The 19,191-nt window shown below is 44.6% G+C and overlaps 1 protein-coding gene across 1 annotated transcript in view; it reads right to left on the bottom strand.

Annotated features, from left to right (window-relative positions):
- The window catches only part of ALPK2 (alpha kinase 2), a 101,759-nt gene that overhangs the window by 53,841 nt on the left and 28,727 nt on the right, over positions 1-19,191 (bottom strand). Inside the window, exon 4 of the mRNA XM_066246821.1 lies at positions 11,939-13,658. Coding sequence (XP_066102918.1) covers positions 11,939-13,658 — 1,720 coding nt within the window. The remainder of the gene's footprint in view (positions 1-11,938; positions 13,659-19,191) is intronic.

Raw genomic sequence — 19,191 nt, 5'->3', positions numbered from 1 at the left:
TGCAGGGTTAAGTTGTTTATTTGAGCTTTTTCTATATAGTTTCTTAAAGTGTGCTGTAGTGCTATGAACTTCCCTCTCAGTACTGCTTTTGCTGTGTCCCATAAATTTTGAGTTGTTGTATGCTCATTATCATTCATTTCTAGAAATTTTTTATTTCTTCTTTGATCTCATTCTCAATGCATTCGTTATTTAACAACTTGCTATTTAGTTTCCATGTGTTTGAGAATTTTTGAGTTTTTCTGTTGTGGTTGATTTCTAGTTTCATGCCGTTGTATCTGAGAAAGTGCTTGATATGATTTCAATCTTCTTAAATTTGTTGAGACCATTTTGTGCCCTAACATGTGGTGTATCCTAGAGAATGTGCCATGAGCACTTGAAAAGAATGTATATTCTGCTGCTTTAGGGTGAAAGGTTCTGAAGATGTCTATTAAATCGAGTTGATCTAGTGTGTTTTTTAAGTCTGCTGTTTCTTTGTTAACTTTCTTTCTTGAGGATCGATCTAGTGATATTAGTGGGGTATTAAAATCCCCTACTATTATAGTATTGCTGTTGATCTCACCCTTTAAATCCATCAAAGTCTGCTTTATATATTTAGGTGCTCCTATTTAGGTGCATAGATATTTATAATAGTTATATCTTCCTGTTGGATTGCTCCCTTTATCATTATGTAGTGACTTTCTTTATCTCTTACTATATTCTTTGTTTTAAAGTCCATTTTGTCTGATATAAGTATTGCTACCCCAGCTTTTTTTTCATTTCCATTTGCATGAAATGTTTTTTTCCATCCTTTTACCTTCAATCTATGTGCATCTTTTGTTTTAAGGTATGTCTCTTGTAGACAGTATATGTATGGGTCCTGTTTTCTTATCCATGCAGCTTCCCTATGTCTTTTGATTGGATTATTTAATCCATTTACATTTAAGGTTATTATTAATATGTAGTTGTTTATTGCCATTTTATTCTTTAAAGCTGTATTCCTCTTTTGCTATATTCTTTTCCCACTTTGATCTGTTTACACCATGCCCCTTAACATTTCCTGCAGCATTGGTTTGGTTGTAATGAATTCCTTGAGGTTTTTTTGGTCTGGGAAGTTTTTTATCTCTCCTTCAATTTTAAATGATAGCCTTGCTGGATAAAGTAGTCTTGGTTGTAGGGTCTTGTTCTGCATTACTTTGAATATTTCTTGCCATTCCCTCCTGGCCTCAAGTGTTTCTGTTGAGAAGTCTGATGTCATCCTTATGAAGGCTCCTTTGTAGGTGATAGTCTTTTTTCTCTTGCAGCTTTTAATATTTTCTCTTTATCACTTAGCTTTGGTATTTTAATTATGATGTGTCTTGTTGTAGATTTCTTTGGGTTTCTCTTTAATGGAGTTCTCTGTGCTTCTTGAACTTGTGAGAGTTTCTCCTGCATTAATTTAGGGAAGTTTTCAGCTATGATATGATTGAACAAAGTCTCTATCCCTTGTTCTTTCTCTTCTTCTTCAAGAACCCCTATAATGCGGATGTTATTTCTCTTTATGTTGTCACAGAGCTCTCTAAGAGTTTCCTCAGACTTTTTGAGTCTCTTTTCTTTTTTCTTCTCTGCTTTTATGCCTTCATTCCATTTGTCCTCCAACTCACTGATTCGATCCTCAGCTCTATCCATCCTGTTTTTAATTCCTTCCATTGTGGTCTTCATTTCTAATATTGTATTTGTCATCTCCGACTGATTCTTTTTTAATATTTCAATATCCTTTTTTATACTTGCTATTTCTTTATTTAGGTGTTTGTAATGACCATCCATTGTTGTTCTAAGATCCCTAAGCATCCTTACAATCATTATTTTGAACTCTGCATCTGGAAGTTTGGTTATTTCCATATCACTCAGTTCATTTCCTGGATGTTTCTCTTGTGGTTTCATTTGGATTGCACTTCTCTGTCTTCTCATATCTATGTATTTGGGTGTTTTGTTTGTAGAGATGGTTGAAGCTAGGCTTGGTGTTGTCTGCCTCCACTTTTCAATTGTGTTATTTCTAGGTCTTCTTGGGTTGGCATCAGCTATTATTTATAATCCGCTTTCAGATTTGGGCCACTTTGAAGTCTTGATTTATTTGTTTTCTTAACAGGTGATTGTCTTGTTTGCTGATCTCAGCAGGGGGCTCATTTGAAACTGTATTCAGGAATGTGGTGGGTGTAACCTGAGCTCTGTGAGTTAATCTCTCTGGGGGTGGGTTGCTTTCTCAGCTTCAGTAGGGGGAGGTGTATCTCAGATTTCTATGGAGACCTGAGTTACTGCCCCTCCTCCCCATTTTTTGTTTTCAGCTGTGTCTTGTTGCGCTGATTGGAGCTGGAGAGATGTCTGAAGATCTGTGACCTGGAAGTACTTTGTATTCTCTTTTGTGGAAGGATCAGCCCCTCCCCCAGCTATGGCTGCCTCCAGCACTGAATGAGTCAGCTTTTCAGGTCATCACCTGCATTCCTCTCCCCCTCACCATCTGTCTCTCTCTCTCTCCTTTCTTTTTGGAAGAGAAGCTGGCCCTTTCAACACTCCTTGTTCCCTGGTCACCAGGCAAGTGGCTGTGAGCAGTATTTACTGCTCTTTTCCTTGGAGTGAGATCCCTTCTGGGCTCTCAGCCTCACCTTCCCCCTCCATTCCTGTAAGCAGGGGAGATTCAGGCGCTCCCTACCAGGTTTGTTGTGGCTTCTTCTTTGTTCCTTGGTTTTTGAGAACTGTTCTTGTAGTCCAGATTTGGTTTTTCACACTGATTGATCATAAATTAGTTTATAATCCAGTTCAGTGGTGTGAGCTGGGAGTCTGTGCATCTGCCTACTCTGCTGCCATCTTCCTATATAGAAATTTTTAATTTGATTTCATCAAAATTATCAGTTTTATTCTTTGTCTTATTTTTTGTTGTTATTGTTGTTCTTTGGGTCCCAAGAAGAATTTATGGCTTTCAGGGTCATAAAAATAGTTTCCAACATCTTTTCTGGTAGTTAATAGTTTTTTGAGTTGTTGTTCTTTTTTTTTTTTTTAACTCAGAAATCTATCTGGAGTTTATCTGAAATCCACTGTAAGGTACTGGTCCTGTTTATTGTTTTTATTTTGTCTCATATGGATGACTAACTGGGTCAACATGGACGATCTTGATTCTTCTCTAAAACTTGAGAGGCTATTTCTGTCATAAACCAAATTTCAGTATATTCTGGGGTCTGATTCTGTCCTCGCTACTCAGTTTGGTTTATCTATCTAGTTGGGACTGCTTCCATACTGTTTTGATGACCATAGCTTTATCATTTGTGTTGATAGATGGTCAGTTAGTTCTACGTTTTCTCAATCCCACTGCAGCAATTTCATTTTCAGTCATGGCAAAAAGAAACACCGAGAAGACATATCTCTGGCATTCAGCTGCCCACCAGCCCAGGCAGTGATGAGAGATTTGCTACAGGGATTAAACCCCATCCAGGCAGCCAAGTGACCCTCCTCTCACTAGCCTTTCCTGCTGCCACCCTCAAAATAAAACTCAGCTGGGGATGACACACCTGTTTTGGATTAGTTACAATAAATCAGGATCTTTATTTATTTCTGTTGCCGGACAGGTGAAGAACGCGCCACATTTATACCAAGCCAGCCAGGAAGCAGAGAAAAATCCAAATCATGAGGGTTTTTTCCCTCCTAGGTGGAAGGGGTTGCCCTTGACAAGTCCTAAACTTCCTGTTGTTCCCAAATCCTGTGGTTCTTTACAGGAATGCCTCAAGTTGTAGCTTTCTCTCTGGGTCTCAGTGTAGCTAAGCCAGTGGTGGGCTTCAGCTAGTTCGCACCAGTTTGGCAGAACCGATACCTAACTTTTTTTGTTGAGTTTGGAGAACCGGTTGTTAAAACAGCACTTGTAATCAGGGTTCTCTCTAAGGTGGGCATCCAGGCAGCTGCCCAATGTGGAAATCACAAATTTACATTCCTTACTCTCTTTTCACGTTCATCTGTGCAACAGTGTATTCTAAGCGCCCATAGTAATGTTCATTCTGTCCATAGGCGAAAAAAATTATAAGTGAGGACGCCAATCAAGAAGCAATATGGAAATATCTTGAACAGTTTTATTGGTTTTTGTCAGGTATTAATATCTTTCCATTAAATTTTAAAACTCTTTCTTATAATCTAGTTCTGTGTGCCTCTCTTATTCTTAAATATTAAATCCATGAAATAATGAACTACCTTTTAGCATTTTTTTTTATACTTAAAACAGTCATTAAGGCAGAGAGCCGGTTGTTAAATTATTTGAATCCCACCACTGGCCTAAGCTCATGATTAAAAATTCTACTGCCTATGAGAATCACCTAGCAAGCTTATTAAAAGTGCCGATTCAACGAGTCTGGTGGGAAAATTTCAAGATCCGTATTTTTAAGCATGCACCTTAGTAGGTGATTCCAATGCAAATAAATCGAGGCCCTTGCTCTGGTGCGCTGCCCTGCAGACTCAGAGCACCTGAGCAGGAGGAGGAGGAGGCCTTCCGGCCCGGCCCATGAGGTCTCTGTGCTCTAACACGTGCTGTGACTGAGCCCCATGAGCCTGGTTAATAGGGGAATGACGTCAGTATAACACAGAGGCTGCACTGGTTTATAGGCGATATTTCCTAGGCCAGGGGGCCCTGAATAGCCCGAGTAAATGATAGAACCTTGAGCAGGAAATGGAATAGCCTTTTGCATTGGCTGCAGGCACCCTTTCAGGTTGTATGTTAATAAAACTAAAACTGCATCCACCTCAGCACTCCTCTCTCCTAAGAAGTGTGCTCCAAGCCTGCCTGTCCAAGGGCAGGTGGCATCTCCCTCCTCCCCAGCAACCCAGTAGACCCAAGACCCCGTTCTGTCTTTGTGATCCCAGCCCCGCCAGCTTTCTCTAACTAAGGGTTAGTAGCATTTCCACTCAATTATCTTGTATATTTCTCATGTCTGCCACCGCAGCCACGGGCCAACCTGGGCCACCAAGGAGCTTCCTGGGTATACTGTTTGCTTCTATCTCTGGTTTGAAAATGGCCTGTTTATGAAGTGACCTGTGGGGGTGCTGTTTTCCCCAGGAGTCCCAATACTGTAAGTGTGTGAGTTTGCAGAACGGGGGGGGGGGGGGGGGGTTGGGGGAGTGTTTCAGGAGATTGCACTAACACAAAAGTACCTTATGTGTGGGGACTGCCCATTGCTTCTCTGAAAAGTAGCACCAAGTAGCCTGTGTTTTGTTCCTTGGTTAAGACTGGGGGAAACCAGAGGTACGAGGTCCAAAATCCTGAGAGAGTGCTCTCACGAGGCCACAACCACCAGCTCTCTGCAGCCTATGGTGGGGGTGGAACCTGGAGTCCCCAGGGTGACCCCTGCCATGCACTCACTGAGGGCTCTAAGTTAGCATACCTGCCACAGCCTATCCCAAAACCACCTAAATTAGGACTTCTGGGCGTGGCCTCTGTATATTTAGGAAAGACCACAGGCAATTTTAAAGCACGGCCAGGATTCTCAACGTTGGAGGTACAGAGAATCACCTGGGAGCTTTAAACACCCCCAGTGCCAAGCCGCACACAGACCAGAGTACATCAAAATCTCGGGGGCGTGGACCTCGGGCATCAGAATGTGTTACGGTCTCAGGGGGTTCCATGTATAGTCAGGGTTGAGAGCACTGTTTAGAATCTTTCCTTTCCTTTCTTTTTTCTTTTTCTTTTAAATGAGAGGCGAAGAGATAAGACAGACTCCCACATGAGTCCAGACGGATCCACTGCAACCCCCATCGGGGACGATACTCTGCCCATCTGAGGCGCGCTTACAACCAAGCTACTTTTATTGCCTGAGGCAGAGGCTCCACAGAGCTATCCTCAACACCCAGGGCCAATGTGCTTGAACCAGTCAAGCCATGACTGCAGGAGGAAAAGAGAGAGAGAGAGAGAGAGACGGGAGAGGGAGGGATGGAGAAGCAGATGGTCGCCTCTCCTGTGTGCCCTGACCAGGAATCAAACCCAGGACTTCCACACACCAGGTCAACACTCTACCACTCAACCCAACTAGCCAAGTCCTGTTTTGGGTCTTTTCTGAGAAAGATGTCACCTTCAGACCAGGGCTTCTGGAACTTCAGTATACATACCCGTCTGCTAGCAATCGGGGAGGGGGGAGTGTAGGTTTGGATTTGACAGATGGAGGCAGGGCCTGGAAGTCTATATCTTAACAAGCTAGTCTGCAAACCACACTCTGAGCAGCAAGGCTGTAGGGCCTGATGACTTTCCATTGGTATTTAACACGGACTGAGCATAATGACCGCAGCAAACCAGGCATTTGGTGATCGTGCAGGTCCAGGGCAGTAAATGTATTTGGCAGGAACAGCACATCAGGCTTTGTGATTCAAACAAAACAAATGCACTCAGCCATGGAGCGGTGCTGACAAGGCACGTGGCGTCCAGGTGCTGCGAGATGGCATTTATAAACGTCTTCCCTCCCCATCCCCAGTGCAAGCTGGCTCGCTGAGCTCCCCAAGTCAGTTTTAACAGTTGTGATAGGGGGGAGGGGCATGCAACACACTTTAATATGCAGATGACTCCAAGACCTCAGATTGTGCTGTCCCAGATATGAAACTATATTGCAAGATGATTTGAATTATCTGATTATATTTTTCTGTGCTTAAAAAAAAATTGCTGGAGACCTATGTGCCCTGCCTGTTCCTGAGTACCTGGCCATACAAGTTTTTCAGGCTGCTCTATACCCTGTTCTTATACTGCCTGTCTAGCTACAGGGCTAAACTTAGGTTAAACCGGAGTGTCATGTCACAGTTATCATATGAAACTACACAGGTGATACGTTTGAACAGATTTAACATACACACATCAGCACAAGTAAAACTGAGGAAACAGTTTTTGAATACAAACAGTAGATGCTACCATTGTCAGTATCTTGGTTGTGATATTAAACAGACAGCTTTGCACAATGTTACCAACTGAGGCGATCTGGGCAAAGCGTACAGTTAGCTCTCTATTATTTCTTACAACAGCGTGTGCATGTATTATTATCTCATAAAAATTTCAACCAGAAAGAGGTATAAAACCACCCATAGCCAGCCCCCAATATGTCTTCAATATGGGGAGAAAGAACATATGTACTAAGGAAAGGTCACTACACAAAGAAAAAGAAGGTAATACTTACTAAATGTTAACTGCATAATGGGGACTGCACTGAGTATATTACGTGCAAGATATTCATGCTTACAACACTCTGTGAGGTATTATTATTATTTCTGTTTGCTGTGTTTCTCTGGAAGGAGAAAGCATAGGTAGGGAAGAAGAAAGCACTTCAGGAGAGTTGCATCTTTTTTTTTTAAAGATTTTTTTTAATTCTTTGCTTTAATTTTTTTTAATTTTTCTTTTATTAATTTTTAGAGAGGAGAGAGAATGAGAGAGAGAGAGAGAGAGAGAGAGAGAGAGAGAGAGAAGGGGGAGGGAGGAGCAGGAAGCATCAACTCCCATATGTGCCTTGACCAGGCAAGCCCAGGGTTTTGAACCAGCGACCTCAGCGTTCCAGGTCGACGCTTTATCCACTGCGCCACCACAGGTCAGGCGAGAGTTGCATCTTGAAGGAGCCTGCAGGCTTTCGGCCTTGAAGGACCAGAGGGGCTGAGCAGGAAACAAGTCAAGCGAGGGCATATCGATCAAGAAGAGAAATGCACCAGATGTCTGAGAAAGTGCTTCCTTTTCCAGATAAGGAAATGATGGATATGCCTGCTTTGTGCCTCAGAGGTGGATTGAAGCAATATTGTGGAACGTCTTGAATGCTAAGGGGATGTGGTCGGATTTTCCTGGATCTAGTTAGCATTGTGAGAGCTAATAAGACACTGATAGGCTGTATGTGAATCACCACCATTCACAAGAGAATTCAACTATGTACAAGGTATAGATGTTCTAGCACAAACCACTCCATTCCCAGGACAAAACAAGCAATGGGAAGCAATTTCCTCACGGAAAGTGGGTGAGTGAAGAGAACCACGGAGAATACTTAAGGCAATGACAACCATGAAGTGGTTGGGACCGATCATCATGGAATTATACCTGACTATACCTGAAATTTCATTTATAACAATATGGCTGTTTACTCAATTAGGCGGCTGGCACTATTCCAAGGACTTGGGATATATCAGTGGACAAAATACAGTGACCAAACTCCCTAACACCATGAAGCTCACCTTCTATCCTTAGTGCTTATTTCCAGTTAGAAAGGTTCTTAACTATTGAAACCTAAGAAGACATTTCCATACTGTACACTTGAGACCTCATGACCCCAGAGAGAAATGCAAGCCTCTCTTGGGCGCAGCTGGGCTGCTATGCCGAAGGACAAGCCCAGCACTTCTGACTTCAGAGTGAGGATGATCTTATCCCGGTGTGGCTCAGGGAAACTTAAGATGGGTAGCTTGTCAGGTCTTGCCTCTGAGTTGGATCAGAAAAGGGAGATCAAAACCAAGGTGAAGGGTTGGCGGTGCATCCTTGAAGATGATTCAAGTTAACCTGGGGTACCCTCTCTGTTTTCCACTTCCAAACTAGGATTAACTTTGGAATCTTCCATAAATGTAGAGAAATTGGAAGCTTTCCAATCCTAGCCTGGGTAAGTACTATTTCCGGACAAATCAGATCAAGATGGTCCTGCATTGTGGGAGCAGGAAAGAAAGTCGGGGTAGGTGCACCTGGAGACGTCTGGGTAGGCAGATGTTCTACAATCCAGCCGTGTGCTTGTACCGCAGAATTAGAGACATGGGATTTCCCCCAGAGTGCTAAAAGCAATCTACAGATGAAGAGAAAGCCCTAAAAGATAAGTGGCTGGTCACTTTCTCTACAAAAGACACCTAACGGTAAGTGAATAAGGCAAGAGTGGGAAAAATTATTAATGCTACTCCCAACCAGAGAGTTTTAATGATTGCAAAATGTTAAGTTCCCACAAGCCTCAAATGTCTGAGAATAAACATTTAAAACGTCTTTTGACTTAGTTATAAAAAGATTCGGTAATCTTTATTTTTGGAACAGATTTATAAAAAGTTCGATTTAGTTCCCAGTGACCCACTCCAATGCTTTTGTGTCCCATTTACAAGAACAGTTAGCCATTTGCTGTAAATCTGTCTCTATTACATATGTGTGTTAAAACACAGACATTCCTGCAATTCAACAGTAACCTTTGTGTGGGTAAAAGACCCCATACTCACTATGCCTTTCTCCCTATAGTAAAATTTTCTTGCTTTAGTCAAGGGGAAATAAATGCCACCAATACAGTTATCCTATTTCTTTTCTTTTTTATCTTTAAAAAAAATATTTATTTTATTGATTTTAGAGAGAGGAAGGGAGGGAGCAAGAGAGAGAGGAACATTGATCTGTTCCTGTGTGTGCCCTGACTGAGGATCTAACCAGCAATCTCTGCACTCCAGGACAAAGCTCTAACCAATGGAGATATCCAGCCAGGGCAATAAATAATATTTAATTTTTTAGGATTTTTTTTTTACTTACTGATTTTACAAAGAGGGGAGCACAGAGTGAGAAGTTATCTACTCGTAGTTGATCTACTTTAGTTGTTCATTACTTGCTTGTCACTTGTGACTTGACCGGGCAAGCCCAGGGCTTCAAACCTCAGCATTCCAGGTTAACAGATACCCTATTTTTAACTTAAGGCTACACAGATCTGCTCCCAAATATATAGCTTTCATTCACATTTCTGGTTGTCCCTTGAGTGAGAGGTCAGCTGTTCTACTGAGCACAGCCAAGGGAGAAAGGGATCTACTACCTGCAGAATGCAAGCTTTCCCAAAAGTCACATCCATGGTTCTGAGGTAATAGTCATGCTACAAAACACAGGTCAAACTTGAGCAAATAGCTAATAAGTTGGATGTGCATTCATGAATGTGTGAGTGTGTGAGCAAGAGTCACCTAAGAACTTTGACAGAGACAAGAATGGGCACAAGACATGGCCCATTGTATTAGCTGCATTGCCAGGAACAAGTGGGCCTGCTGGCTGCCTGGGCTCTCCATCTCCAAACTTAGTTCCGGGCACATACTGAACATGACAGCGGGGGTTCCTTCCTTTAGCTCCTCTCAATTTGGGGCAGTTGAGCTAGATTACTGCCTCCCACTCTGGTGGGTCTGAAAGCAACTGTCAGTAGCCCCCTCGTTTCCACTTACTCCTTTTTGGCTACTTTACCCCTCATCTCCCAACTTTAATAAGTAATTTGCGCCTGACCAGGCAGTGGCGCAGTGGAAAGAGCATCGAACTGAGATGCAGAGGACCCAGGTTCGAGACCCCGACGTTGCCAGCTTGAGCGCAAGCTCATCTGGTTTGAGCAAAGCTCACCAGCTTGGACCCAAGGTCACTGTCTCAAGCAAAGGGTTACTCAGTCTGCTGGGGCCCCACGGTCAAGGCACATATAAGAAAGCAATCAATGAACAACTAAGGTGTTGCAATGAAAAACTGATGATTGATGCTTCTCATCTCTCTCCGTTCCTGTCTGTCTATCCCTATCTATCCCTTTCTCTGACTCTCTCTCTGTCCCTGTAAAAAAAAAAGTAATTTGCCCAATAAAAAGCTCAATATGGGTAAACAACTCTATAAACACACTTTGCTCAGCTAGGAAGAGCATTTTATGAATAGAAAAAGAAATACTCTATTGATTGACATGCAAAATAAATATTATAACTGAATTCTGTATTAATATTTGGCCAAACCACCTCCATAAGTATATCTTGGGAATCTGTGGTCATTGGTGTGTGCTCAGCAAAGTAGCGTGCGTTAAACAATCAAATAGAATAAATCTGGCTCTCATGCAAAAAGTAGTCTAAACTGGGCTTTCACATGGCAGTCTGGCTAGTGGAACAGAACAATTTGCTCAGTAAAAAGCTACCTCAGATCAGGAGATTTTTAGATTGGCTATTTTATGACTGGGTTGTTTGAAATCAATGTATTGAATTTTGACCTTTTTTTCAGAGAGTTTAATAGGTTCAAATGCATTTGGAAATATTTTCTTTTTTATAGAGTATGTCTAGTCTTCTATAAAAACATCATGGGTCCCTACTACAAAGTTCGGGGAAGGGAGAACACAAGATATAGTAAAAATAGTTGAATAATAACTCTTCTTAGGTACTTTGTTTTATAAAATAAAACCTTGGTCACAGAACAGCATCAGTTCAGAACCCATTAGAACCCTTTAAAATAAAAAATATATCATACATTCGTATATCAAGCACAACATTATCTGTGCATTAATTATTACCATGAATTTAGTGCCATCTCTTTACAATACACCCCCAAATCAGTAACAGGGTAAAATAAATATACTTCCTGGCAGTATGTTCTTAGACTCTTTTATACTTTGTAGTCTAAGCAAAGTGAAATAAAACACACATCTGACCAAAACACCCCCCCAGCCCAGCAGTATCTACTTCAGCTACTCTCTCCAGCATCCCCGGTGAATTCTACAGGTCCTTCAGACATACCACGATTTTTCATTACTCCACACTCTGATTAAAGCCGGCACTTAACCATTCTCAAAGTGCACCCCTTCCCTGAAAAAAAAGGACTGAAAAGAATGTTTTGTTTTTCTTTTTTAAGGCTATACACAAAACATTTGTTTGAAAAACTCTCTGGATTGTGCCACTGCCTGGTACAACATGAGGTAGACCCTGTATCGGGTTTCTTTTTTCAGCTGTCCAGAGTCCCATTAGTGCCTTTCTTCTGTCCGTCTTTTGCTATAATTAGGATGGCTTAGGGTTTATCTGGGCCTTCTTTCAAAACCAGATTTCCTTCCCAGCAGCAGCAGCTGTCATTCACAAGTACCCTGCCCTGCTGGTGTTGTGGTATAGCAGTTGGGAGTGGGAAGTGAAGGGGGACACCCCCCATACACACACACACACACACACACACACACACACAAACACACACCTCTCATCTTGTAATTTTTGAAAAGAGGGATCTTACCTGAGCATGATCGCTCTGGTCTGGAACCCAGCTGGTGTCACAGAGGTTGTGAACCTGCATCCCATCTCCCTCCAGGTTCGGCCGCGCTCTCTGGGGGAGTGTGCCTGGGGGAGTCCGAAGCCCTCTTGCTTCTTGCTCTGCTTGGGCTGGAGCAGTACCCTCTGTGCAGAACCGGGAATTCGGATCAGGAGCTGCCGCTTTGGCATGGGAGCTCTGTCTCTGATCACTCTGGGTTTCTGGGTGCTCATCAGGCTCTTTGGGACAGAAGCGATTAAGGGCGCCTTCTCCTGCACTGCCCTTCAGGTTGGGACTCGGCTGCTTGGGTTGCCCCTGAACTCCTGCTCGCCTCGTCGGGGCAGGTTTCCCCGAGCCCCTCTTGCTGCAGACACCCTCTCCCCCTGCTCTCTCCTCAGCCGTGCTCTGTGGGTGCTGGTGCCTCCCTGACTTCTCTAACTCACCAGACAAACGCTTCGCCCCTCTCTCTGTCACTGCTTCGTCCATGGCGAGCCGATTGTCACTGGTGAATTCCTCTCCTGCTTGGTGGCTGTCTCTGGTTTCTCCTTGAATTCCTGGATAATCATCTTCAGCAGAAGCAGTGGGCAGTTTATATGTCCCCGGGTCTGTCAGCACAGACGTCCCATTCTGGTGAGGTCCCAAAGTCCGAGTCATCCCTGTTTGTGGGGATGGGGGCCCGTGGGTGGAGGCATGGTGGCGCCTGACCCTCACTTCTTGGGACTGTGAGTGATCACCACAAAAGCCAGCGGAGGCCTCTATCGGTCCAGTGTCACCTGACACCCAGGGCCCACAACCCATTTCACTGAGGAAAGGCTCACGCTCCCCCAGGCAACACTTTCTGAATTCCATCTCTTCGTCATCGCTTTCTAATAAAAAAACACACTCAGGCCCCTCCAGGTGCCTGTGCCAAACTGCGTTAGAGTAATCTGTCATAACGTCGGAACATTCCAGATACTCCAGGTCATCGTCTGAAAATTCCTCCATGTAGGTTAGGGTTATCTCTGGGCAAAGTTCGTAGACACTGTCGGAGTCCGAGTCTTTGCTGGAAACCGGTGGGCTGACGTGCTCATCGATGGTGGCCTGGGCACCTGGGTGAAGGGCTGCGGCTGTCCCCAACAGTGGTAGGCTGACACTGATATATTTCTGTGCTTTGTGATCTTGATGATCAGAGCTTAAGTCTTCATCCTTGTTTAAGGCACCGTCTGTTAAGTTTGATGATTCGGACTGCGCCATCCCATGGCAATATACATCTTGTTTATCAGGACTACTACTTGAATTAGGAAAATGCAACCCATCTGCGATTTCCCCTGTGCCATTCGGACCACCACCCTCTTCAGTTTGTCCTGTTCCTTTAGCATCCAGGGGTTTTTCGGAACCGGATGAGTTCACATCATTACTGGCCAACAACTGGAGTGAGCATAAAGGGTTACATTCGGAGGCAGAAGAATCAGCTGACCTGGGAGTCCCCAAGGGGAGACTCTCTTCTTTCTTGGAAGGAGGTTCTTTCCTATCCATCTGATCTGTGCTTTTCTGCTCACATGCCTGTGTTTCACGTCCCCCACTTGTGTCCCCATCATCTTTCGGGTCAGGGGAGAGTTGTGTGTTCTCTGACGAGCACTCGACTTCAATGGAAGCAGAGCAGCAGATCATTCCAAAGCAGTTTTTAGCAGAAATCTGGTAAACAGCAGTGTCGTTTGGGGTGCAGCTAGGACAAAGAGAGCACACAGGTAAGGTGGCCATGTTTGGAAGTGTATGTCCACATTTCTCACACCCTGGCACACAATAGACATGATTTCTACTGCACACTCAGGGGCCTCAGTGGTCTCCCCGGAAAGGGGGTTGTTGTCGGAAGCCATCACTGGCTTCTGAACTCTGTCTGCCCCAGTTCTGCTGAGAACCCGGGGAAGCTCGGCAGTTTCCTAAAGACGCCCCACAATCTTACACCAACCTGAAAATGCTGAGCATTACTGGGGTGAATGGGGGAATGCTTTCTATTCCTGTCTCTTCTCTCCTACATTAAGCCATGCTTATGCCGTGGGAATTTGTGAAAGCACTGTTTTCTGGAGGGAGACATTGCACACAGTAACTGAGGTAATCCACCTCATACGAGGGAACAGCATAAGCAGTAACCCTTTAAGACCATGCTAAGAAGACTTGGTCCTCTCCAGGAGACTGTGAATTTAATACCAAACCGGGTCGTGTGTATGAGGAAGAGTGCAGCTTCCTCTTTAATTTAACGTGACTGTTAGGTCCAAACCACAGCCAGAGAGCCCCTCTGGCTAGAAACCCCTGTGCACATGCCATCCTGACTTACGTAAACCAAGCCAGGTGTTCAGCTTTGGCCCAGCAGGGAAGGAACTGAATTCTGGATCGCGCCAAGCCGTCTCTCCCTGCTCCTCCTGCGGCCCCTCCCACTGTTGACTGGAGCCACCTGGCACCTACAGCCGACATGCCTTGCTGACCTTTCCCGCTAGAATCCCCCTCGAGGCTCTCAGTCCCGATAAAAGCTTGTTGCACTTGCTCTATAATTTGCACTCTCACTGATCGTGTTGGACATCGTGGTCATGTAACATTGCTAATCTCACTTTATCTGTGACCCAGCTCAGAAGTCAACAAGCCACATTCAGAAGCTGGGAGCTGGGAGTCTGGCTTGGACTTACAGGTGTTGCTTAGACCTTCATTGACCGATCTGCACAAAATGTGCACAGACATCTAACCCAGGAGGGTCAGTGTGAGATAGGCACAGCTGGGGCACACTGTCTTCCTTGTCCCTTATTCCTCATCGAAGGGGCCCCTTTGTCTCCCTGAGTTCCCCTGTGCTCAGAAGTCCTCAACCGCTGGGTGCCAGCTCACATCAGCCTCATTTGTGGAAATCATAGACTAAGTCTATTTTTGTTCATACGTTGTTTTGTTAGTAAGCTGGTTCCCAAGTGGAAGACACTCAGGGGTGGCTAAGGTTGGCCAAGCCTGACCCGCAGCTAATATCTGCTTTGAATGGGGAAACTGAAATGTAGGGCAACTTTCTGGGGGAAACAATTCCTGCTTCTATTTTACAAGGTTATTCAAATGAGAAAATCAATGTGAAGGGGCTTTGCCCAGCAGAAACTTTATGCCCTATGCAGTCTATAAGAATGTGGATACACGACAGACTTATTAGCTAACCCTACTATGGCAGTCACATTGCAACATACCTATAGCAAATCAACATGTTGTACACTTTATTTTTTTTTATTTTTTTTTATTTATTCATTTTAGAGAGGAGAGACAGAGAGGAGAGACAGAGAGAGAGAAGGGGGGAGGAGCTGACAGCATCAACTCCCACATGTGCCTTGACCAGGCAAGGCAGGGTTTTGAACCGGCGACCTTAGCATTTCCAGGTCGACGCTTTATCCACTGTGCCACCACAGGTCAGGCAACATGTTGTACACTTTAAACAGACACAGCTTTGTACGTCAAATATAACTCAATAAAAAGGAAAAGGATGGGGAAGTGCTAAGACCAGGTTACAAGCATGCAGAATGATCCCAAGAGAACTCTGTTTAAAATTCTTGAATCAGAATCTGGGTTAAGGGCCTAAGAATCTGCTTTTAAAGGTTTCAACACATTTTTCTATGAATTGTCCTCTGCCCACCTTCGGCGACATCCTCATTGTCCCCAGCGTTGATTAGGCCTAGGTGCCCTCCATTAACACTGCAGGAGGCATGGACGAAGGCGACTCCTGCTTGTTTCTCGCTGCCCACACCACTCCCTTCCTGTCTCTTTTCTATCAGTTCCGGGAGACCCGGCCTCTACCGAAGAGCCTAGAAGCAACAGAAAACAGCACCACAGGCTTCCAGAAAACCCTAAGTAATTCTGATTCCCTGCTTTATCCAGGTTGTGGTCCCTCCGCTGGAGACACTCTTTCCCTGAAGGTACCGTGACTGGCTTGGGAAAAAGAGACAGAAAGAAAAGGACAGAAGGCCAAGGGATGCAGAGGACCAGGTAAGAAGTCAGTACCGGGAGAGAACAGAGGTGGTTCTCAGGGATCAAAGAGGAAAAACAAAAGGAATTTTAGAAAAATATAGAGAAAATCATTTGGTGAAATATAGTCAACTTCTGAATGACTAAATAAACAGACGGGAGAATGTTATGATTTAGTAAGGAATGATTTTATGGAGCATGTATTTAGCTGATACAAGACTTACAAGTCATCCTAAGTACAGGGAGGAGGAACAGAACCTGGGGTAAGTATAATTAATTCTCACCGGTTAGCGAATGCCTTTGAAAGGGTTATGGTTAGAGGTTGACACATCTTGGGTAATTACCTCTTAAGTACCTTAAAGAGAAGGGGAGAAGATGCCTGACCAGGCGGTGGAGCAGTGGATAGAGCATCTGACTGGGATGCAGAGGACCCAGGTTCGAGACCCCAAGCTCGCCAGCTTGATCACGAGCTCATCTGGTTTGAGCAAAGCTCACCAGCTTGGACCCAAGGTCGCTGGGTTGAGCAAAGGGTTACTCAGTCTGCTGAAGGCCCACAGTCAAGACACATATGAGAAAGCAATCAATGAACAACTAAGCTGTCGCAATGAAAAACTGATGAGTGATGCTTCTCATCTCTCTCTGTCCCTGTCTGTCCCTATCTATCCACTCTCTATCTCTGTAAAACAAAAAAAAGGGGGGGGGGGAGATGGGGCAAGGAACCCAGCATTTGTCAAAAGCCTCCTCTCTGTTCAACAGTATACCGGGTGCTCCCTGGGCACAAAACTCAGGCTCAGTGGAGCTGAGTAATTTCCCCAAAGGGGCAAAGCTAGCAGGTGGTGGAGCCAGTCTAAGAGACCAGAGCCTTCTAACTCTGAAGCTTGGAGCTGTGTGTCCTGTTAGAAAACTAACATTCAGAGAGGAAACAACAGGGTGTCAAAAGATCATTTTTGCAAATAAAGTGTTTTTGTCCTAACTCTTCGTCTTGACTGGTCAACTGACAAACTCATGTCAAATTATGTCCTGTGGCCCTGATATGTTAAGAGTTGAGGAAGAGTGACCAGGCTGTGGTACAATGGGTAGAGCATCAGACTGGGACACAGAGGACCCAGGTTCGAGACCCCAAGGTTGCCAACTTGAGCGTGGGCTCATCTGGTTTGAGCAAGGCTCACCAGCTTGAGCTCAAGGTCACTGGCTTAAGCAAGGGGTTACTCAGTCTGCTGGGGCCCCACGGTCAAGGCACATATAAGAAAGCAATTGATGAACAACTAAGGAACCGCTATGAAGAATTGATGCTTCTCATCTCTCTCCCTTCCTATCTGTCTGTCCCTATCTGTCCCTCTCTCTGACTCTCTCTGTCTCTGGCGCACACACACACACACACACACACACACACACACAAAGAGTTGAGGAAGAGTCAGGTTGATGCGTGAGACATAGTATCTGCCCTAAAATATTAAAATTCCACTGGGGTGGGGGGGATAATATTAATTTCTTAGAGAACCTCCTACGTTTGTCTTGTGCTAAGTTGTATGATATAAACTGGAATACCCAGGGAATCCAAAGAAGGGACTTCAGTGGTAGCAGCTGAAATGGTGTGGATAGGGTTGGGTTTAGAATCTGCAAGATGCTGGCAGAGGGACCTGCATGCCCCACAGTGAATTGACAGGAATGCAAAACCACCCAGGAAGAAATTCCCTGAAGAGTTAACGGAGTTCCCTCCTTAGTGTCTGCCCCTCTGGCTGAAGCAGCAGCATTGCTGCAGAGCTTGCTGTGAATGTCTTGCTTGAATACTCTAGGTTCTTCCCACAGTCCTCATTTCCATGCTAAAGAAAAGAGCTCCATGCGACCTTGCGACCTTACATGGGTGGGGCTTCTGCCAAGACTGAACCTCCTGCGCTAGTCTAAACCAGAGGCTCTCAAACGTTCTGGCAGCAGGACCCTTTTATGATCTCAAAAATAATTGAGGACTCCAAAGAGCCTTATTCATAGGGGTTATATCTATCAATGTTTACCATATTAAAACTGAGAAAAATTGGAAACATTTATGCATTTTTAAATAATGTGGTTTTTTTTCTTTGCTACAGTATGGGGATTGCAGGCAGGAAGGGGGGAGCTCAGTTTCCCCTCAGCAGGTCACGTGGCAGAGAAGTACCAATGGGCTCTGGAAGACAGGCGCTGGCATGGAGGGTGGACTGTCTTGTTCCGTGGTCATGTTTATGTGCTCTCTTAGGTTGATGCATGAGACATCGTGTCCAGCCCTAAATTGTTAAAAATCCACTACGGGAGAGAATCTTAATTTCTGAGAGAACCTTGTAGGTCAGTCCTGTGCTAAGTGACTTAATCTCTTGGGGCCTCAATTTCCTGACTTAGAAAGAAAGAGAAGACCTGTGCCTGAGTTCTACCCTCCCTGATATTCCTACCTGATGCTCCATACACGAGTCTCTGCGGTTTCACTGTGCTCGGGCTCCACCAGTGTGGCAGGAGGCATGCAGACCCTAGAAGTTCCCGGGGAGCCCACCTACCTAAGATGGTCTTGTGCCTTGGGAACAAGGCTGATAAATGTGGGTGAGAGCAAAGAGCATAGGGAAAATACCCACAGGACAGATAAGCCTATAAAATAAGAAGATAAAGATGAGGGCTTGGGGAACAGAAATTAACAAGTGCAAAAAGAAGACAAGATATCAATTTTTTTCTCCAGCTACCGGAGCAATAAACCTATAGAAATGGATATACTTTTAAATCTCTACATTCCAACCATCCTCGTCCTCATAATACCCCAAGGGTGTTATGTTTTCACATTTGTTATTTCATACATCTTTTTATTTACGGTTCCACTGGCACAAACAAAATGGGTTACTCCCGTGCGACTGAAAAGTGGACTCCTGGCTCACGGAGCTATTCTTCCTTTCGTTCCCTGAAGGTCGTTTCTCTGCTCCCCAGAAAACTCTCCCGACAATATTGAAGTTGCTGGAGCTGTGCGATCTGGCCAGGCTCCCTGAAGACACAGTTCATAGGAGAGCCCTCTGTGGCAGGAGGTAAGATTCGGAATCCTCTCTGGGGTTCAGATATTAGTCTAGTTTTTTATATATTCCACTTTCCAGTGGAAGAAAGCAAGATCTGGGGCAGAAATGTCTGTTGTCTTCACCCATGCGGCCAGGAAAGCAGGGGTGAAGAGGCCTCTGAGGTCCTCCCCCAACCCCCGCCCCACGTGGCTGTGAATTTTCTGAGCCTTGCCTTCCATGCAGCAGGGAGGGGGGAGAGGGCTCAACTCAATAAAT

The sequence above is a fragment of the Saccopteryx bilineata genome, chromosome 11 (assembly GCF_036850765.1).
Source record: "Saccopteryx bilineata isolate mSacBil1 chromosome 11, mSacBil1_pri_phased_curated, whole genome shotgun sequence".
Taxonomy (NCBI): Eukaryota; Metazoa; Chordata; class Mammalia; order Chiroptera; family Emballonuridae; genus Saccopteryx; species Saccopteryx bilineata.
This window is presented reverse-complemented; position numbering and strand designations above follow the sequence as displayed.